Source organism: Danio rerio, chromosome 13, assembly GCF_052040795.2.
Source record: "Danio rerio strain M-AB ecotype USA chromosome 13, GRCz13ab, whole genome shotgun sequence".
NCBI lineage: Eukaryota > Metazoa > Chordata > Actinopteri > Cypriniformes > Danionidae > Danio > Danio rerio.
Window position 1 is genome coordinate 22297009 of NC_141033.1, and position 22992 is coordinate 22320000.

General features: G+C 35.5%; 1 protein-coding gene and 4 non-coding genes across 9 annotated transcripts in view; 2 read left to right on the forward strand and 3 right to left on the reverse strand.

The window, feature by feature from the left end:
- Positions 1–22992, forward strand: part of atrnl1a (attractin like 1a) — a 465931-nt gene that overhangs the window by 70006 nt on the left and 372933 nt on the right. For all 5 annotated transcript variants that reach the window (XR_015505851.1, XR_015505852.1, XR_015505853.1 and 2 more), the window contains exons 4-9: positions 6167–6295; positions 6843–7051; positions 10089–10263; positions 10353–10440; positions 15087–15342; positions 18503–18686. Coding sequence is in view for 2 of the 5 variants with exons in the window: in XM_087279119.1 (XP_087135245.1) it covers positions 6167–6295; positions 6843–7051; positions 10089–10263; positions 10353–10440; positions 15087–15342; positions 18503–18686 (1041 nt within the window). In the remaining 3 variants the exon portion in view is untranslated. The remainder of the gene's footprint in view (positions 1–6166; positions 6296–6842; positions 7052–10088; positions 10264–10352; positions 10441–15086; positions 15343–18502; positions 18687–22992) is intronic.
- trnag-gcc (transfer RNA glycine (anticodon GCC)) lies at positions 11212–11282 on the reverse strand. The gene has a single exon. It is a non-coding gene; the product is annotated as a tRNA-Gly (tRNA).
- On the forward strand, positions 11491–11561 carry trnag-gcc (transfer RNA glycine (anticodon GCC)). The gene has a single exon. It is a non-coding gene; the product is annotated as a tRNA-Gly (tRNA).
- On the reverse strand, positions 14413–14483 carry trnag-gcc (transfer RNA glycine (anticodon GCC)). Its single transcript has one exon. It is a non-coding gene; the product is annotated as a tRNA-Gly (tRNA).
- trnag-gcc (transfer RNA glycine (anticodon GCC)) lies at positions 17167–17237 on the reverse strand. Its single transcript has one exon. It is a non-coding gene; the product is annotated as a tRNA-Gly (tRNA).

The window sequence follows — 22992 nt, forward strand, 5'->3', positions numbered from 1 at the left end:
AAGTAATTTGAACTAATTTGGACTATTTGTAACTAATTACACCCAACATTGCTTCTTATTTATTACAAAATTGATTATTATTGTTTGTATAAGAAATATATCAAATAATAATCACATTCTCATATAAACAATAGATTGGAAACATTCATTATTTTCAAGCCTCTTTCAAACAGCAGAATTCTCAACCCTTGTACTATTTCTTATTTTTTTCCTTTTCCTCTTCTGAAGTGTTGACTCTGATGTCTTTTTAATGAGATGGACCTTGTGTGGACACACCTGCTGTGTACTTGTGTATATGTGTGGTGTCTGGTTCATTGATTCTGTGTGTCCTGTGGTGTGTCTGAAAGTCCCAGCTGGTTGTCTACTTTGTTGTGTTGAAGCCCTGAATTTGAGCTTATCCTCTTGTTTATTAGAAGAATATCAGACAGTCAGGTTGATACAGGAAAGTTTTGTCCTGCTCTTGGTGCTGTTTGCTGTCCTAAAACTTGAACCAAAGTCAGTCTTTCCTTATTTATATTTAAGCCTTGTTTACACAGAATTGTATTTTCTGGTTGATTTGGATCACAAGAAGATGAGGGAGAAACATTATAGTTTAGACCTGGGGCCTCATGTACCACTGCGTACGCACAAAAACTTTGCGTACGCCAGGTTTCACTCTCACGTTGGGATTTACTAATAATGAAATGAACGTGAAAATGTTTGTTGGTCCACGCCAACTTCATGCCTGGCGTGCGTGCATTTCTTGTGTGTTTGTTTTATTTCCATTGGCGACTCCTAGAGGCAATTGTGTTAACTTGCACACTACAAAGTATCTTTGAGTCGTGCAATGGCAGCTGTATGGGACAGGATCATCCACATGTCTCGCATGTATATAAGGTTTTCAAACCATGAAGTTGACAAGCCAAACATTAAAGTGCAATTTGCAGCGATCGCTGAGGCTATGTAAATCAGATTTACATTTGCAGAGGCTATGTAAATCAAAAACATTTCCATTTAATAAATTGTACCTGGTCCTATATCTGGACCTTTGTTCCTTTAGGGATTTTTATGGCATTTAAAAAAAAATGGACATTGAACAAGTTGAATTCACAAGTCTAGTGCACTTTAATAGTTCAGAATCAAGAGCACCACCCAGCGAACAAAATATGTCCCCGGGACGTCCCCTAAATGGTCTTTGTAGACATATTTGTTCCCCTGGGTCATATGTTGAGTTTACCACCCACACTAGAGGGATGTCCCGAGCACATATGACAGACATTGGTGGGAAGTCTGGAGGATGCAGTATGAAGGTTTATGTGAAAGTGGCTGGACATACCAGAGACATTCAAGGGACATAGGTGTGCCATACCGTGGTTGTTTACAGCAAATGAGTATGACTGACATTCTATAATAAAATTCTACAAAACTTGAATGGACTACTTATTTTAAAAAATAATAATAATAATCCATATTGCATTATACAAACTTATTTAAAGAAACAAAACTAAATAAAACCTCTGACTGACATAGCATACACAGATAATATTTGGACAAATTCTTAAATTCAGTGGGACAGGCTATTGCAGACAGATACATGAAATTAAATATTTCAAGATTACTGTCCTAAAGTCTGCAGGATGTCCTCTAAATGGCCTCTGCAAATGTCCCCCGGATACCATGATGTTGGGCTATTGGGGATGTTCACAGGACATGCAGCTATTTGAGATGCTTATAGGGGACTTTAGTTTAAGTTATTTAATCGTAAAATCAAATGACATTCAGGGTAACCATAAATTTACAACCCAAGCTGTAAAAGTATACTGAACAATATCACTTTGATTAACTCCAAAAATCAACTATGACTATATTTTGAAGAAACTATATTGCTATGCTGAAATCACTTACATGAAGGCTACAATGAGAATGTATTCATTCACCCTTTCAGATCACACCAACATCTCGAACGATGTATGTCTGTGTGTTTATGAATAAGATCATTTCTATGTGATTTTTATGTGATAAACTTGTAAACATGCTGTCTTCCACCTGATTAAAACAGGTGTGCTTAGCCCTAAATTTGACACGCCCCAGGGCAGTGGTGGTGTAGCATTGTCATAAAAGATCTGGAAAGTCATGGTATTTTGACAGAATTTTTCAGGCATGGAAAAGTTTTGGAAAAACAAATAAACCCATGATTTTGGAAAGTCTTAGATTTAGCACATAGTTTAGCAAATCTATTTTAATTTATAACATTGGTTACCTTTATAATAGGCTATACTGTATGAACCTTTTCATTTTCAGTAACTCAGCTCAAGCACTTCCAGTAAACTTCCTTTAAAAAATCACTGTGTTTAAGGTCTGCATTTCTTGAAACATCAGTGAACTTCACTGCCGGATTGAAATATGATATAAAGTAAGTATCAGAGTGGGCAAGAAGCCCAGAATTAAATCCCATTGTTGAGCGTCATGTTTTTAAAATATGGAAATTTATTTATTTTAACACAGTATTTTCAATTCAATTTCTGCACTTGTCTGTTTCTTCTGACAGTGATTGCTCTTTCATCTTGTTTTTTTCTCCTGAACAACTAAATACATGTCTATTTAAAAAAAAGTATATTTAACTGATTATAATATAATTACAGTACAACATTATGCTGTAAAGTGAACCTTATAAAAGGTTATTATATATACACAATATATCAATGTTAACCTTTCACCGGAAGTTTACCGGTGGCTGAAAAACACCTGCCGTCGTCCTTTCACGTTCAACGCATCAGTTTCAACGGCGCTTCTACCTCACAGTCATTGATCGTAATTTACACCTAAAACACTTGTGTCCAACAATCTCTAAACAGAGGTAAGGTTATGTGGGTACTAAAGGCTAATCTGTACTTTTTGAAAACGTCTTGTAAAGAGACAGACAAGCGTTTTTAAAACACGTTAACCGACATTAAGATGGCGGCTAGCTTTGCATGCGGTGAATATTAACTGTTAAGTGCTTACTTCTCTCTTTATTTTTATATACTTTGGGTTTTTTCACACCTGTATATTTATTGTTTTGTTCCAAAACAAAGATTAAAATTGTTACAATGTTGCACTTTGTTCTTGGTGTGGGTTGCTTTTACACGGCAAATTTTCTAAACGGACCAAAATAATGTTAGCTTAAGTCACGTGCGAGTAAACTCTCCTCACTCTGGTAAGAGTGTCACAGTTTATCTTGCAGAGTCCCGCTCAGCTGTCATGTGTCCTTATTTCATTTATGATGATGAGTAATAAGACATAAGCGAAAAGCTGTGCTTTAATTTTAAATGGTGACAACCACACACATCGTCACCAGATATAAATCAGAAGTAAGACTTTTTCATACATAGCTGTTGGCTAGAATTATGCATTATAGGCTTAATAAGAGAGAGAAATAACAAATAAACCCAGACTGCTGTTCAGTCAATTTTCCTAACGGATAAACAACTCTCGTTAATAGTTCAGCATGCTTTCACTTTCGTATTTGACATGCAACGCATAGCGTATGCCTATTACATATCAATAATCATATGGCTATATCCATATACTGTGATATAGCCGGGCTCGGATCGTATTACTTTCTCACTACAATCGATCCGCTCCAGAGTTTGTTTTGATCGAGCTGAGACAACCTCATTCAGGTGGTGATCCCTAGAAGCTGATGTGTCCTGTGTCAAACGCACGCGTATGCTACGGCGCAGCCTACGCGTCGACGCATATACCTACTCCGTTGCCGTCTGCATCGCTGACATGCACCTCTCAAAAATGTAACTAAGTTTTGTTTCGTTTTTACCGCATAGTTAAAGATGTTGCATGTCCGGTGGTTCCTGCCTTAACATGAGCGAGTTTGAGCCACTTGTACATTCAGGAAGCATTCAGAAAAAACAAAACAGCAGCGAAGAAACTCGACACAGAGGAACATAAACACCTCACTGCCAACTAGCGTTTCGAAAGTGTTAATGCAGACCAATAAAGACTGCGCACAGAAGTATAAATGCACAGCTACGTCGTTGCATGCGCCGTGGGTTACGCCGGTCACTTGACTCAGAAGTATAAACCAGGATTTAGGGTGCTTTCACACCTAGATTTTTGTTTCAGAACCTGACATGTTTCCTAGCTAACTGTTAACTTTAGCGCGGTTTGTTTGGCATATGTGCATCCAGCAATCGAGCAGACTATCTCAGCAGGGTCTGTCATGTTTTTGGGTCCCCTTGAAACATTTCCGTTGTGCTACGTGGATATTTGCAAGCGTCGTGACCAATTTGCAGCGTGTTTCTTCAGTTGTTTGTGTTGTGACCAATTTGCAACACGTGTGCTGTCAAATTGATGAAGATCATTGTTGACGGTGTTACCGGTTTTAAGACCCAACACCGGTGAAACCGTCCACACATTTGTTTTTTTAGGTAGTTGTTTTTTTTAATTATTATTAAATATTTATTTGAATTAAATGGAAATTAAAATTCGAAAACATTTACTTAAGACGAGAGTATGCACTATAATTAAAATCTGAACATAGCTACAATACGTCATATTTCATTTATCATGCGAGGAGAAGGAGAAGAGTCAAATTTACAGAAACTTCAGAAATAAAATGGTGGACCATTTAGTGTCAAAATGCAGTGCAAAAGCGCCTGTTTGGCAATATTTTGGGTTCAAACCAAATGCAAAAAGAGAACCTGAAAACGTTAATGAGGCAATCTGCAAACTTTGCCTGACAAAGGTGGTAGCATCTGGAGGAAATGCAGTTTATACACGGACCTTCAACGCACCTACTTGATGTTTAACTATGGGTGGGTCGCGGGTAGATAAGATCAATAGCCATAAATATGCAACGCATATTCTCATTTTAAAAATTACGCGACCATCATCTCACAATGTTTAATAATAAATAAACTTATTTTTTATTAAAACAAGATTGATTTATAAGCCAACTGCAGAGAAACAAAGCAACTGTTGTGGCAACTGGAGTAATCATTTTTTCAGAAGTTCAGCACTTCTTTTTTGCACTTGATTATTATGCGTTTAATGTTAAAAAATCAATGATTAATAGGCCAACAAGAGTGTATCCTGTATGTGTGTGTGCGTATTTTATCACTGAAGCCGCTCTCTTCAAAATATTTCAGCTTTTAATCGAAAAGTTAATTTAGATGAACATATAATAAACATTTGCAGTAAAGTAACTCTGACGTGCGGCCACACATTGAATCTGAGGTCTGATCTCTCTCTCTCTTGCTCTCGCTCTCACTATCATCCAGACATTAATACAGACGCCACACAAATCAAGTCGCAAAAATGAGGCTGGTACCAGCTGACAGGTAGAATAGCTGAAGCTTTTGCGAAATCTGTCAAAATACAGCACTGAAATTAACAAGCATAAATGTCTTTAAGTCAATAAGTCTATCTGTAGAATATCTGTAAAAACGCAATCAGAGCCAATGTTATGTTGAAGTTGTGTCGCCTAATGATTATATTAATTCTAATGAAATGTAAACCAAAATAAACAATTCATTGCATTTTTTGTTTGATAAAACATGTACGGAAACGAATAAATTCAAAGAGTGGCTAGTTTGTATTAATGTGTTTTGAATTTTAATAAAAATATGTTTGGCCTATTTAAGCTTAACGGTTATATGCCGCCAATAGGCAAGCCATTTAATAAATATTATTTTACTGTGTACTGGGATATAATGTTTATTTTACAATAAAAACTAAGTGTAGCATGTCTTGCTGGCATTTAAAACATAACACACCAGAGCTGTAGTGTATGCAGTTTGTAAACTTACTGGGAGGTGTTGGTCAATAGTCATACTGCGCACCACGTTATTGAACTGTATCAATTGGCAATTCCTGCAAAACTGAAAGCGAAAGTATTATACGCACACATTTATACGCTATTTAAAAGCAGAAAAAAGAGGAAAACAGGAACCCCCCACCCCCATGGTGATTCTGGTATTACTGGTGTTGTCACATGTCGATTAACCGGGAAATTTGCTCATCCCTAGCGTTAAGCTCTCTCAGCCACCGTACAAAATTGTACAAGCACATAATATTTCAGTCACATTTACAAGTGTATTAAGGGATTTCACATATAAACAACAGACTGACAAAACTGTATCTTACCACCGTATGTAAAAAGGGCCTGTGTGTTGTTTTCTTGCATGTCTAGTGGCCTGGTTGTCCCAGAAACGAAAGGAAATGAAACCATCCCAGAAGTTGTGACCACATCTGGGTACGCATTGTTGCACTTTTTCAGTGACGCTGCCTACAATCTCACAGGATTCAACATCTTTTATTCGTGAGTACTGCTAGATGGTATATGGTATTATTTGTGAGGATTGTACATGTGTATATGTGTAAATACATACAGTGCGGGAAATAAGTATTGAACATGTCATGTTTTTTTTCCTGGGAATATTATTTCTAAAGGAGCTGTTGACATGCAGTTCATCCAGATTTTGGTAAAAACCCAAACGATACAAATGTAAAAATAGAAGAAAACAAAAATCTGAAAAATGAGTTATATGTAATAACAATGGATTTACACAAGGAGAAAGTACTGATGCACTGCAATGTGTCATCATTACATCATTGTCTAGCTGAAATGTCCACCCTGGATTCATCTTAATCTTCCTGGAAATGTAGATGTTGGGCTGAAGCAGCTAATATTTATTTACAATGACAAAAACCAGAAGGTTGCTTTCTAACTACAAAAGGTTGCCTTCTAGCTGCTGTCTGGGCTTTCACTGCCTTTCTTCATGTGTTCAGTATTTTTTTTTTTCCTGTGCAATTTATTCTCTTTCATAATTTTTTTCTGATTACTTTGTACTGCTGTGTTTTTTTAGGATCAACTCTTGTCCTAATAACTGCTCGGGTCATGGAAGGTGCACCACGGGTAACTCAATCTCCAGCAGTGTTTACTGTGAGTGTGAGCGGTACTGGAAAGGTGAGGCCTGTGATATTCGCTACTGCTGGGATGACTGTGGCAGTCCTGATCGCGGATACTGCGACCTCACTGGAGAAAAGCTCTGTGTCTGCAATGACAGTTGGCAAGGTGAGATGGCAGTTATATATATATATATATATATATATATATATATATATATATATATATATATATATATATATATATATAAATATATATATATATATATATAAATATATACATTAACACCCGCCAAATGCAGGCAGATTTCAGCTTTGGCGGGTTAGACGGTCACTCCCACTAGCCACTTTGGCTGGTTGAAAATAATTTTGAAATTGTGGTTTTCTTAAAAGCAGGGTTCGACTATAAGAATGACCCAATATGCGTGCAAATGTGATCTTAGAATGGAGAAACAGCTCGACTAACAAAAAAAATTGCATTCGCGTGAGCAGAAGAAAGCTGATGAATACAGAATGAGATGATCACTCGCGCTAACAGCTGATGTGATGGGCGCGACTGTTTATAGCGCGTGCGCGCAACTGTTTCCTTCCTTGAAGCACACGTGCCTGGAACGCAACTGTGATCGGATCTCTTTCAAATAGTCAGACAAAAAAGTAATGCTAATGCACACAGTCTTGCTGATTTCAAGAGCTCCAAATATGTCTTTTTGTAAACAGCACCGGTTGCTTTCGCTTTGAGCAGATTATTAGTTGGCCTTAATCCATTATCACACAGTATTTTTAAAAGTCAATTGCTTTTCTTTGGTTTTTTGAAAGAAATGTTTTGTTAAATAAAAAGTATAGTATACAGCTATATTTAGCTTGTTTGACACATTTAAAATTTGTGACTTAGAAATCATTTTTGTTTGGTGTGGTCAGAGATAAATTAGGTAAATCCTTAATTTTGAGTTCTGAAAAGTCATGTGAATGAAACCATCACCCATTTGCTCATACACGGCACACAAAACGTGAAATGAATGGGAAGGCATGTGGACATAACAAAAAATCTAAATCAAGTAATTTTAGCATGTCGAAGTCATATTTATACATATAAAAAAATATTATCCTAACAACAAAATTGTGGCTAGTGAAAATGCAGAGTGGCTAGTAACGTTGGAAAACTACTAGCCACTGCGACTGGTGATCAAAAAAGTTAATGTAAAGCCCTGTGTGTATATGTATATATATATATATATATATATATATATATATATATATATATATATATATATATATATATATATATATACTGTATATATATAGTAGTGGTATATATAGGGTGGGTGGGATGTGCTCACACCATCCAATCACATAAGAGGAACCGAATGGCAATATGGTGTTTACAACATTACAGAGAAGGTAGCATTTAAAGGCTTAAAAGCAAAAACTGTTTCTCAATTCTGTATTTAAAGCAATTGACAAATAGTAGCAGGCAAACTAAACTTTAGTGACGGGGCAGCATTGGTCCTGTCGGGCTGGTAATGATCCTGTCTGAGCGTCTTGCACGCTGGCCCAGGGCCATCAGGCAGTCCGTATTGTTGAGCTCTGCCATTGGAAACAGTGACACCTATTTTGAATGACCCAGGGTTAAACATTTGAAATGTAAAAAGCTTTTTTGAGTAGAAAGTTGGAAATGACACACTTAAAAACTGCTATGTATGACACACTTACAACCTTCAAATGCTGTCTGTGGAGGCATCATTATTCAGCTTTCAGATGCAGCAAATGAGGCTCCTATTTCATGGCAATAGTGCCATCTGCTGGTGTTTAATGATATTGTTGGTTCATTATATGACGCATGTTCAACAAGATGTTGTATCTAGTATATCTAGTAACAGCTTCTATAACTTGTTTGGGTGTGTTTGATTAGGGTTGGAGCTAAACTCTCCAGGACACCATCTCTCCAGGATCGAGTTTGGACTCCCCTGATGTATGCTTTAAAAAAGGGGTGCTCAACCCTAATCCTGGAGATCTACCTTCCTGTAACGTTCAGCTCCAACTCTGATTAAACACACCCGAACCCATTAATTAGGACCTGAACAGCACTTGATAATTACAGGGAGTTGTGTTTGATAAGGGTTGCAACGGAAATCTGCAGGAAGGTAGATCTCCAGGAACAGGGAAGGTTGGACACACATGCTACAAAATATAGCCATGCTAATTATGAATAATATACTCAACTAATAGTAATTAAAATAATGAGATTGTATTAGTTTAAAGTTTAAATTGACTCCTATAGCCCAACCTCACGTTTTTTTTTCTGAGATATTTTGCCTGCCAGTAGGTGGCAGTATTTGATTGTTTTATATGTATTCAAACACTGCTTTTTTTGCAGTTATTTATAGTAGGGCTGCGCAATATATTGTTTCAGTATTGATATTGCAATGTGTGTTACTGCAATAGTCACATCGCAGGATATGCAATGTTGAGTTGCTATTATAGCACAACAGTTAAGAATACATGATATTTGTGGAGTCATTGCAAAGTATAAACATAATAGTGAATTTTTATTATTTCCATATGTTTTAAACACATTTCAAGAGAGTTTAAAGCATTTGGACACAACATATTACTGAAATATTATAATGAAGACTACAGTGTTATTTTACATGTCATCATTCAAATTCTGTACCTGAATACTGTTTGACTTTATGGAAAAACTATAAAGTTTATTTAACTTTTTTGTTGCTCTGTTATAATATTTGCTTGCAATTTGTTTATTATTTTGTATACATAATTCACGTCCTTACAAAAGTCACCCTAATCGAGTTCTTTTCAAATAGATCTATTCAAGCTATCTGGTGAAATTGTATTCATATCACAATATATATCGCAGAGAAACAAACTATCGCAATATCAGATTTTTCCAACGTCGTGCAGGCCTAATTTAATGTGTTTATGACAATGTTTTTTTTTTTTTAATCAAAATGTTAACATTGTGTTTACTACATATTTTAATTTTTAAAAATGTTTATTGGACAAAAGAGACAGATTAAGTGTGTGGAAATGTGTTTTCTTTTTTTTTGTGATCTAATAAACCAAAATCATGTGTATTATGTAAACAGGGCCACTTTGACTTATTAGTGAGTGTATCACTTTCATGCAGGTCCTGTGAACATACTTCTCTAAAGTTTAGTCTCTCATCTGACATTTCTTTTCCATCTCAGGTCCCGACTGCTCTTTAAAGGTTCCTTCGGCTGAGTCCTACTGGTTCCTGCCTAATGTGAAGCCTGATGGCCAGTCACTTGGTCGGGCTTCCCATAAAGCAGTGGTTCATGGGAAGCTGATGTGGGTTATTGGAGGCTTTACCTTCAATTACAGCTCCTTTCAGATGGTTATGAAGTAGGTTACACGCTGGTGATATCATAAGCAGTTTTTTGGTAATATGCAGATGTTATCTTCCACTGCTTATTTTTTCTGTGGTTTTGTAGTTATAATCTAGAGAGCAGCACATGGGATGTAGTGCCAATCAATGGTGGACCCCTACAGCGCTATGGACATTCTCTTGCTCTTCACAAAGTAAGCATGGTCTATTTGTATATCAATGCTGTGAGTGTTTCGACAGACTGTCTTGTGGCTGATATGCTAAATAAGGGATTTACAATTGAGAAGATGCCTCCCTGGTCAATTGTCCATAATGCTACAGGTTTAGCTTCTTATGCTGAGTTTTATATATTTCATCATTGAATGTTTGTGTTGTGTTGCAATAGTGCCTACCAGTGTTTGGAATTTAAAAATACAATGTTCTGGTCTCATTTTGCTTGTATTTACAGTACTAAAGTAATAACAAACAGTAAAAAATATGCATAATTACATGCAACTAAACTTCATCCTAACCAGAAAGTACGTACATTAATTGATTATTATTATTATTATTATTACTTTGAATGAAAAAAAAGTACTTAAATGTAGAGTTATACTGTAACAAGGGCATCATAATATAAATTGTGACCATTATAAAAGCTGGACCGGTTTTGAATCTACTGCTATTTAAAGTGTTATATTATTTATTATTATTTTTTACTCTATATAAACTTTGAGTGTAACTATATACAGTTGATTTAATATTTTAGCTTAGAGGTTAAGTTTTCCATTTGTGATTGATTAACAGTTTGTGTTTAGTAGCCGTTAGTACTTGATGAAATGTTGAATTATGGTTTGGCTTTGTTTCAAAAATATTTGTAAAGTAGTTCCTTTTCTTTTTTGTCACAAAAGTAGTCAATGAGAGCCATTTCTCAATTGATATTTAACAATAATGTTTTAATGCTTGAAAAAGAAAAAAAATTGTGTTGCATTGGCCGGGAATCGAACCCGGGCCTCCCGCGTGGCAGGCGAGAATTCTACCACTGAACCACCAATGCTCACTGGATGAAATGTCGTTGTGTTTTGTGTCAGCAAATGAGTCCGCACAGCTAAGATAGTGCATTCAAGAAGTCTTAGAGTAGAGAAAATATAGAAGTGTAAACGAAGGAAAATATGAGTGAGGGGAAAAAAAACATAACTTGCAACGATGAAGGGGGTTGCCTAGAACAAACTCCACCACAAACACACCTGCCGTACAAAGCATGAGCATTGGTGGTTCAGTGGTAGAATTCTCGCCTGCCACGCGGGAGGCCCGGGTTCGATTCCCGGCCAATGCAACTAAATTTTTTCTTTATTTTAGCCAAATCCTAACATTGTGATATTAAAATATAAGCTTGGCTTATAATGGTTGTATTCAATTTAACGACAGCCTACTTGCTTAACAAGTAGAATCTAGCAAGGAACAATAGACATTCTGTAGTACAAACTAATAGGAGAAAGCATAAACAGTGACAACTGAACACAGTGCTCTTTATACAGCACTCATTATTTTCAACCTAAAAATTAACTTTTAAAAGTTCTTTTTTTGTGACAACGTATGCCTAAATATTTAATAATATATGTTTCCACGTATTTCATATTAATCAATACAATAAAAAAATCAAGTAGAATTTAGAATAATATTTATTATTAATTAATTATTAATTAATTATTAATTAAGCCACCTGCATTGAATCCTGTGAGATTGATTTTAGGAAAAAAGACCCCAAACTGCTCCATTCATTCTCAATGGTAGTGCTAAACCACTACGGATGCAATATACTTTTGGCCACTAACACTCTTGTGGCGCTCTTTCAAATTTGTGCATTACTGTGGTCTTAATTTGGCATTTTTGTGTATGCTTAAAAAGGTGTATATATATATATATATATATATATATATATATATATATATATATATATATATATATATATATATATATATATATATATATATATATGTATATGTAAATGTATATGTATGTGTGTGTGTGTGTGTGTGTGTGTGTATATATATATATATATATATATATATATATATATATATATATATATATATATATATATATATATATATATATGCCCCTTTTTATTATTATTTTTTTAATACAACACCAGTTTAACTTTTTTTTTATTTTGTGTATTTGATGTTAAAATGAATGCTTGTTTTACTTTATGGCTGTAGCCATTTCTGTGTAATTTCAAGTAAACATTTTCTACCTAAAAATAATTTTTAAAAAAGTTTCTTTTTCTGACATTATGTTTACATACCTTTTTTTTCACTAAATAGTTAATAAATTGGCGGTTGTTAAGTCCACTGTACATACTGTTTTTTTTTGGGTTAGTACACCGTTAGGAAACATGGTTCTAAACTACCAAATTGGTTCTTTGGTTCTTTTTTGGTACTCCAGTAAACCAGCAATGAGCTGAAACTGCTTTGTCTGTTACATATTTTAACAACAAATTGATGGGACATGAAGAATAAGCATAAAATAGTTATTTTGGACAAAAAATAGAATTATTTATGTCTGCAAATAACCTTCAAAGAACCATCTTTAGAGTGGATTTATAATTTATACCTACATGTTTGCTTTCAGTGCCATTTATTATGTTTTTGAAAGTAGTCTCTCAGACTAGTGCACTTGATGTCAGATGTTAAAAAGCAATGTTGCATTACTCAGTATTGAACCCTTTCCGCGTTTAGCTAAATAGTCCTAAACTGATCTAATTCGTTCTCAATGGTAGTGCTAAACCACTACTGATGCAATATACTTTCGGCCACTAAAACACTTCTGGCACTCATTTGTGTTTCTGCACTTCATTCTTCAGTTTTATAAATGTTATATTATAATGCTATGTCTGATAATTATGGTGTCTTTATTTCTTTAAATCTAAATCATAATTATAACATTTTCAACACACATTTTACATTTACAGTAGCAAATAATTTTTATACTCTAAATGTTTTATTTTTATTTTATATTCATACATCTTACAACTACCAAATCCTTAAAAAGGAATTATTAAATGTCTTTTTTAAACATATAAAATGAAAAAATAAACAATTTTAGGCACAAGCGGCAATTATGTATTTTTCTTTGAGGAATTTCATTTTATAGGTCAGTGTAATACCCACTGTCAGTATTGGCTAACATCAGTCAGAATAAAAAAATAAATAAAATTCTCTCAGTTTTGTGGGCTTAAAGTGAGATGTTAAAAAGCTAATTTGCATTGGCAGGGATTCGAACCCAGGCCTCCCGCATGGCAGGCGAGAATTCTACCTGCATGTTTTTCTCAACCCATATTTTCACTTGTTTACACTTCTACATTTTCTCTACTCTAAGACTTCTTGCTTTCATTACCTGTGCTGTCTCAGTTTCTTTTTTTAATCATCTCGTTTCCTTTTTTCTCTCCTTATTTTCTCTTTCCCTGCATTCTGTTCTTTTATACTTTTATATCTATTAAAAGGGGTTATTAAATGTTTTTGTTGTTGTTTTATGTTTGCTTATTAGCAGTTATAAAAAAAATTAAAAAGAGCGTTTGTTTGGCCACAGAGGCTTAATTAGCCATGTTTGCATTTTGAAAAATTTTATATTATATTATTGTTCTGATATTTGTATATAGTGCTTTCTTTTTCTTTCCTGCGTGAATTTGTGTTCTTTTTCCATGTTTGCATTTACGTTAAATGATAACATCAAACATAAGTCATGCTGGAAAAATACATATATAAGTCTTTTATTAGGGCAATGCAATATAATAATATACTCTACTATTCAAATGTTTGACATCAGTAAAAAGTTTCTTCCAGTTTTAAAACATACATTTCAAAACATCTCAGATTAATGGATTTAGTGGTAAAAAGATGTTTTCTGCTGTCTTCATTAGTTTTAAAAACATCTTAGGAGATCTTTTCTGTTGGAGATACTGTTGTCCTTAAAAACAACAAAACAACAAAATAAAATTCTTATATACCTTAGGAGCTGCATAACAGAAGGTTTTAATGACTTTAAAACCTTGATTTTTCCAAACTGCGGTATACCTTGAAAATGATTATCGTTCTATGCCTAATAGGGGCACATTTTTTACTCTTATATACAATTTTGTTTATTCAAATCTCTGTTGGTTGATGTGAGATATTAAAAATTCTTGTTGCATTGGCCGGGAATCGAACCCGGGCCTCCCGCGTGGCAGGCGAGAATTCTACCACTGAACCACCAATGCTCATGCTGTAAATTTCTGTCAGCATGGGATTACTCCAGGCACTCCAGTTTCTTCTAACAGCCTGTAGACATGCCAGTTTGGTTAACTGAAGATTCCAAATTGTTGTTTCAACTGAATCTTGATGTTTGTTCAGAAAAAAAGTTTTCATAATTTCCAGCTGCCAGGTCTTCATTGTCACATGATCTTTCAGAAATCATGCACATATCGCCCTCAAACATTTTATTAAGCAATTTAATTATTCACCAATGAATAACACAGCACTTACAATTTTTGTAGGATTTACTTTACTTGCTTTTCTCTTTGATTCAGTATCAGCTCATATCCATCTCAAGAAGATAATAGTAAAAATTTGTTTTCTTGTATGCTCCAGCTGGAGTCATATTTTTATTAGTGAAAGAGGTGAAGCAGTGTCACTAGGCCTGAATCATTTCTCCACTGATTTCTATATAGATGCATTGTATTGATTGGCTGTTTATGCTGGGGAATGTGTGCTCCTGTGATGCTTGAAAATTGGTGTCCAACATTTGCTCTGCCTGAGGTGATGCAATGCTTCATACGCTTGCACAAGGACTTACAGTGTGTTAATTTCTCTTCATTTTGCAGGATGTCATCTACATGTTTGGTGGGAAGCTGGAGGCAGGTTTTGGGAATGTAACAGATGAGCTGTGGCTGTTTGATACACATAGTCGAACTTGGTCCCTCAGGACACCCAGTCCTGGCCTTCAGGCTCAACAGTTCGCCGTTGAGGGACATACTGCTCATATAGTGGATAATAAAAATGGAGAGCCCATTATGGTGGTGCTTTTTGGCTATTCACCTATTTACAGCTATCTCAGCCACGTCCAGGAGTACAAGATTCGTAAGTACTACTAAATAATATGTTTATGTTATTATTAGCCTCTTTAAGCTAGATTTTTTTTCGATAGTGTAAAGAACAAACCATTGTTATACAATAACTTGCCTAATTACCCTAATCTGCCTAGTTAATCAAATTAACCTAGTTAAGCCTTTAAATATCACTTTAAGCTGAATAGAAGTGTCTTGAAAAATATATAGTAAAATAATATTTATTGTCATCAGGGCAAAGATAAAATAAATCAGTTATTAGAAATGAGTTATTAAGACTATTATGTTTAGAAATGTGTAAAAAAATCTTCTCTCTGTTAAATTTGGGGAAAAATAAACAGGGTTAATAGTTCTGACTTTAAGTGTACATGATGTTTACATACGTGATTTGTAGTGCATATTTTCTGAGTCTTGTAGCAGCTGTTTGTAAATTGAATGTGGTTAAATTGAATAAGTAAATATGCTGCCATCAGTACATTCCTTTATTTTATTTTCAGCTTAGCCCCTATATTATTCTTGGGTCGCCCATGTACCGCCTACTTATCCAGCATAGGTTTTACGCAGCGGATGCCCTTTCAGCAGCAACTCATCACTGGGAAACAGCCATAAACCCTCATTCACTATGGAAATTTAGCTTACCCAATTTACCTATATCGCATGTGTTTGGACTTGTGGGAGAAACCAGAGCACCCAGAGGAAACCTACGCGAACACAGGGAGAACATGCAATCTCCTCACAGAAAATGCCACTTGGCCCAGCCGAGACTCAAACCAGCAACCTTCTTGCAGTGAGGCGATTGTGCGACCCACTGCACCACCATTACACCACCATCAGAATCCCAATTAAACAAACCCAAAACAGGAATTTATGTCAAAAATACAACAATGATAAGGCACAAATCTGTAGTACAGATCAAACTTCTACATATTGCTTAATCCTAATGAGATTCCGACTGATAAGATGCCATCACTGACCAGATTGAACATTGCATTCGCTAAGGGAAGCAGAAGTAAACATATCATCTTCTTATTTGTTCTTGACCAAACTAACCAAGAATCAAAACCACTGTAAAATGTAGTTATACTGATGACAAAAGCTGACAGAACCTCTGTCTTCCAGCAGATGGCAGTGTGTTATAACATGATGCTAGCGCAGCATTTAGCCATGACATGGTGTGTTGACATGGCCAGACTCATTAAAGTGAAGGTTTCCGCTTTTCTTTTCTTTCATCGGTATTTTCTAGTCGACTCGCTCCACTCTCTGTCACGAAAACACACCCACTCAAACTCACACTCATGCTTCAGGTCATTAAGAAGTGGTGGTACCTGAACTGCACTGTCTGGAATTGAACAATGATTAATGTGTCTGAGCTCTGTTGAGACTCCACTTAAATCTTTCTTTCTGATGCTCTCGCTTTCTTCTGTTCTTACTCTCTAAATGAATATGTGAGCTTATTAGAGTTGGTGAGAATGATGGCAATTGCACTACACTGCATTCCTGTGAACTTGATGACACAAAGAACTTGAGGAAATTAGAGTGATGCAATGTTTGAAGAGAATTTTTTGTGAAAAAAGCTGTGATGTAACAAGGCAGAGAAACTGTGAAAGTCACGCTGCTTAACCTTTGAATTCATTGTTTTTGTATAGCTGTAGAGTCGTGTAATTCATGGCAGATGTTCCACCAAAGAGCAACTAACCGCTGTCTTAGTCAGACTGATCTCAGCATGTTTGATGTAGCCAGACTGCCAAAACAATTTCTGCCTAAATGTATTACTTTAGTTAATGTTTTATATATATTAAATCAATTATATACACATACAAAATAAGCAAAACACTGCTGCATTGGCCGGGAATCGAACCCGGGCCTCCCGCGTGGCAGGCGAGAATTCTACCACTGAACCACCAATGCTCACATTATCTCTGTGGTTGCTGACATGAGGTCTTCCATGAGTTCTTCCACGAGTTCTTCCATTTGTTAATCCTACCCAATGATCCCACCACTCTCTAATCGCAAATCAAAATCACAAAGCACATTAAAAGCAGCACATGTATTATGACGAGTAAAAAGCTTAGGTGCTGCCTCCAGACAGTGCACAATACAGACATACTCCAAACACAAAACAATATACTATTAGCAACGTTGACAATAAATACATAAAATACAATAAATACGTGAAAGATAATAAAATACATAAAGAAAAACATAAATTTTCTATTATCGTGGTTCTTACTTTTGAAGTAGCACAATTTATGATTAAATATAATTAAGATTCCAATGTTGTGAAAAATTGTTTGCCCCTCAATGAAATTTAAATATTAGTTAAAGGAAACAAGTAAACACATCATGCAGTTTTAAAATGAAGGTTTTAATAAAGGGGGAAACAAAATAGACATCTCAGTTTTGCCTGAAAGCATTTTGATGTTTTCTAAGACTTTTGGAAAAATACAGTGGACCGTTAAGACAAAAATTTTACATTTTGTAGTTGTGTGTCCCATTTTGTGTGGCATAAATGTTATATCACATTTCAGAAAAATTACATCATTCCAACTGTGTGTGGTTGTATTGTGATGACGTGGGACTTTTGCTGCTTCAACACCTTGAAGACTTAAGACTGTCATAATTGGAACCATGAATTTAGCTGCGTACCAAAATATCTTGAAGGAGAACGTCTGGCCATCTGTTACCTCAAGCTAAAGCGAAATTGGGTTTTGCAGCTGGACAATGATCCAAAGCACACCAGCATGTCCACTTCTGAATGTTGTAATAATGTTATTTAAAATAAAGACTTTGGTATGGCCTAGTCAAAGTCCTGAACCGTATCCATTTGAGATGCTGTAACATGACCTTACAAATGCGGTTCATGCTTAAATACCGTTCTCTGAAACAATAAAGTGTGACAAACATGCATCCACACCACTGTATTTTTTTGTAGTACATTTGTTCATTAATTCGTTCGTTTATTCTATTTTCTGGATTAATTCTACAATTCTATTGGTTGTAAGTGGTTATATATATTATACTATTTATTATATGTATATAATAAAATATCTTTATTTCAAATCTCTAATCCTGAAAAAATGTTTAATGGATTTCAGCAATTATTCATTCATTCATTCATTCATTCATTCATTACACATATTGGAATCTGAGAGTAAAGTCTAACTCTTTGTCAGGCACTAACTCCTGGTCGGTGGCAGAGACGAATGGGGCGCTGGTGCAAGGAGGATATGGCCACAGCAGCGTTTATGACAGCTCCTCACATTCCATATACGTCCATGGAGGATACAAAGCTCTTCCTGCCAGCAAACACGGCCTAGTGGATCATTTATACCGCTATCAGGTCCACACACACACCTGGTGAGTAACCACACTGTGCACATGTAAGACTCTTTAACTATGAATGCATGTGTAACGTTGCATGACTGTGAGTAATCACAAAAAGTAAATGAATGAATATCATACTTACACAAATCAGACCGAGAGCACACATGTGTGAGCAGGTATCACATCTTCACTAAACCGTTGAGATTGCTGACCAAGACTTTCCGGCATGTGTGAAATATGACAGTATTTGCAAATAAGCTGGTAGTGACACTATAAATGATGCCAAGTTACTGTTGCCAGGTTCAGTTTTTTTGGAGGTTTAGTCTAAGAGGATAGAATCCAATATGGCAGGTTTTTCAGCAGTGAATCTTTCTTTAATAACCTTGCTGAATAAAGAAAGAAAACTGAATAAAGTGATGGATCAGCCAAAAACATACTCATACTCTTACAGTGTTTCAAGTCTGTGTGACTTTTTCCCCCTGTGGAACACAAAATAAAATATTTTTAAGTTTTGGTTGCCATTAACCATCATTGCATGAAACATTTCAATAAAAACTGCGTAAAAAAACCCTGCAGCTTTAAAAATATCAGTGTTTGCATGGACAGGGCCCAATATTACTTTCGGCTAGTTTAAGAGTTAACAAAATGATAACTGTTTTAGTGACACAAAATGTTATTGCAACTCAAATTATTATTATTCCCACTCAAAGCTCACCTTTTTTTTCAGCAAAACATTGTCACATTTGATCCTTTAAAAGAAAAACTACTGGTGACAAAGAAGTATCACCTTTTACCCCATAACTTAACCTATAACTTTGTAATAATTTGAAATTTGTTAGTATTAATATCTCACGTCCTACATTTGAACCCGAAGGTACCACAATTGCTTCTATGAAGGCTAGAGAACGCTTTATAGATTGAAGACGATGCACAAAGTAGTGGTAGAAGTTAATTTGAGGTTTCTATCTCACATTCGCTCTTTTCACTGTCAAAGACGGTTCACTTAAAAGTTGACGGGTGCACAAAGAAAGCTTTTGTATCTGTTTCTTCTAGAACGTCACAGTCTTCTATGCTTACAGATGGAAGAGATTAAAAAAAGAGACATATGCCCAGTTTTCTCCCCTTTGCCTTTTATATTTACTGTCTCTTTGCTCAGCCTAACGGTGAAACCTGTCTCTAAAAGCCCCCTTGCACTTAAATGTGAGGATCTCTCTCTCACACACACACACACACACACACACACACACACACACACACACACACACACACACACACACACACACACACACACACACACACACACACACCCAACACTGGCTGTGTGTTCTTCACTCTCTGGCTTTTGATTGGCAAAGCAAGTGAAAGGAGCTGCACAATGCATCAAACAACGCTTCGCTTACAGGGCTCGGGGTGTTTGACAAAGTGTAGAGAGGAGTGCTGAGTGGATGCAGAGTGACACAAAGTGCTTTCTCTCTCTGTCTCACACACACTCACACACACACACACACACACACACACAATGAGGTCAAAGCAGAGATGGCACATAATATGGAAAGTGAAAGCAAGAAGCAGTGGAAGACTTTAGGAACCCCATGTGCTTTTTGAAGTTAGAGTTTTGGAATAGACTAAAAGGAAAGAAGAGAAAGAAAATAATGTGTCACTTGTATACATAAGCAGCTGTGTAACTTGACAATTAGTTGTTCACTTTTTCAGATTTGTGTTTATGAAAGTGCTCACGGGTCCTTTCAGTGAATGAAAACCATACACCAGGACCAATGCAGTCTGACTCACACGTAAACCACTCTTAATTTGAATGGTTGCCTTTAGATGAGCAAAAACATGTATAGTGAGTGACCTGCATAGTCTGATTGCTGAATGAATAAACAAGATCATTTCAGTAAAACAAAATCACACTGCATAACTTTAGTTCAGATTCATAAATAGACATGTACCATTCTTATAACGAAATCCAAGAACAAACTAGCATGACTTTATTTCACACAAATTTGTTTGTTTGCTTTGGCTAATTTTAAACTTCATACCACCATTGACATGTAGTAATGCAATCTTCACTGTAGAGACCAATTCTAAATAAAATCACCACGGACACTGCTTTTTTAAAATGTACACAGTAAAGCTTCTTGCTTTAAATGAAGCAGTGTATTGTTTATTGTTCTCTATAACTACACATGGCTTTACTACTTGACTGCCAATGCCAAATTGCAGAGATTGTGCAAACATCCATATCAATATAATAAGAGGCTTTAATTGTAGTCATGTTTATTTTGTTATTGTGAGGAAAATATGCAACATGTAATTACAAATGTTGCTGAGGTATTCTGAATTAATTTTACCCCCAAGAAGTGCTGCTGTGTAGTCTAATTCCTGGCATATTGTTGTAGTGTGATTCCTGACCAAATGATTATTGGGTTTGGTTCTTTTAGTAAATCATAGCCATAAAGAGTGATACATTTAGTCAGATTGTAAACTCTTCTTTAGTTGTTTTTTGTTATAGAGTCATAGAATTATAGAGTATAGGAAACATTCAGCATAAACTAATGGATTACTTTTTGATGGAACTGTGGTTTCAGATTAAAAAAAAAAATGAAATGTTTGTGAAAAAACTCAAAAACTTAAAATGTTAAATAAAAATGTTAAAAAATAAAGTAAATTACAATTTTATTTATTTTTTATTTTTTGGATAAACTTGTAGTTAAGTTAAAAAAAAACAAAAAAACTCTTTCCTCATTTACTTAACAGTTACGTTTTATTTTTTCGACACAAGTCAATACACTTAATAAAATGATGTTTGCTGTTTGTTCAAACTACTTTATTAAAATGATCCGAAACAACACAATTCTTGTATTTTTGTGAAAGATTGTCTTAATTAATCCACTTAAATTTGTTAATAACAAATGCACATTTCTTATCAGCCAATCACATGGCAGCAACTTAATGCATTTAGATATGTAGACTTGGTCAAGATGATCTGCTGCAGTTGAAACTGAGCATCAGAATGGGAAATAAAGATGATTTAAGTGACTTTGAATGTGGCATAGCTGTTGTTGCCAGACAGGTTGGCCTGAATATTTCAAAAACTGCTGATATATTGGGATTTTCACTTACATCTATTTGTCAGAGGAGAATGGACGGAGTGGTTCGAGGTGACAACCTACCAGAGTACTGTTGCTGACCATGTTCATCTTTTTATGACCACAGTGTATCCATCTTCTGATGGCTACTTTCAGCAGTATAACGTGTCCTGTCATAAAGTGTTAATCATTTCAAACTGGTTTCTTGAACATGACAATGAGTTCCCTGTTCTCAACAGGCTTTCACACTCACCATATCTCAATCCAATAGAGCAACTTTGGTATGTGGTGGAACGGGATACTGACATCATGGATGTGCAGCCGACAAATCTGCAGCAGCTGCGTGATGCTATCATGTCAATATGGACCATAATCTCTAAGAAATATTTCTAGTACCTTGTTGAATCTATCCCGCAAAGGACTAAGAGGGTCCAACCCGGTAGTAGTAAGGTGTAACTAATAAAGTGGGTGGTGAGTGTAGTTATTGGTATATAGTTGAAACCAGAAGTTCACATACACTCTAAAAAAGGAGCATAACCATTTATTAAAAATGTCTGGTGGTAAGTCATACTAAACGTTTACTATTTTAGGTCCGTTAGGATTACTTAAATGATTTTAAATTTTGCTAAATGCCAGAATAATGTGAGATTTTTTTTTTTTTTTTTTTGAGAATATTTTTTATTAAGTTCTAGACAGTCAAAAGTTTACATCATTTTCCTTGGTATTTTTTTAACTTAGCTTTTAAACTGTATAACTTTGGTCAAATGTTTTGGGTATCCTTCCACAAGCTTCTCACAATAGTTTGAAGGAATTTCGGCCCATTCCTCCTGACAGAATTGGTGTAACTTAATCAGATTTTTTGGCTGTCTTGCTTGCACAAACTTTTTTAACTCTGCCCACAAATTTTCTATAGGATTGAGGTCAGAGCTTTGTGATAGCCACTCCAAAACATTCACTCTGTTGTCCTTAAAGCACATTTAAACTAATTTGGCAGTATGCTTAGGGTCATGGTCTGTTTGGTAGACCCATTTGTGGCCCAGTTTTAATTTCCTGGCTGATTTTTCTTTTTTTTTTTTTTTTGAGATGTTGCTTCAGCATTTCTACATAATGTTTTTACTTCACGATGCCATCTATGCTGTGAAGTGGACCAGTCCCTCCTGCAGCAAAACAGCCCCATGACATGATGCTGCCGCCCTCATACTTCACAGTTGGGAGGGTGTTCCTAGGCTTGTAAGCTTTCCCCTTTG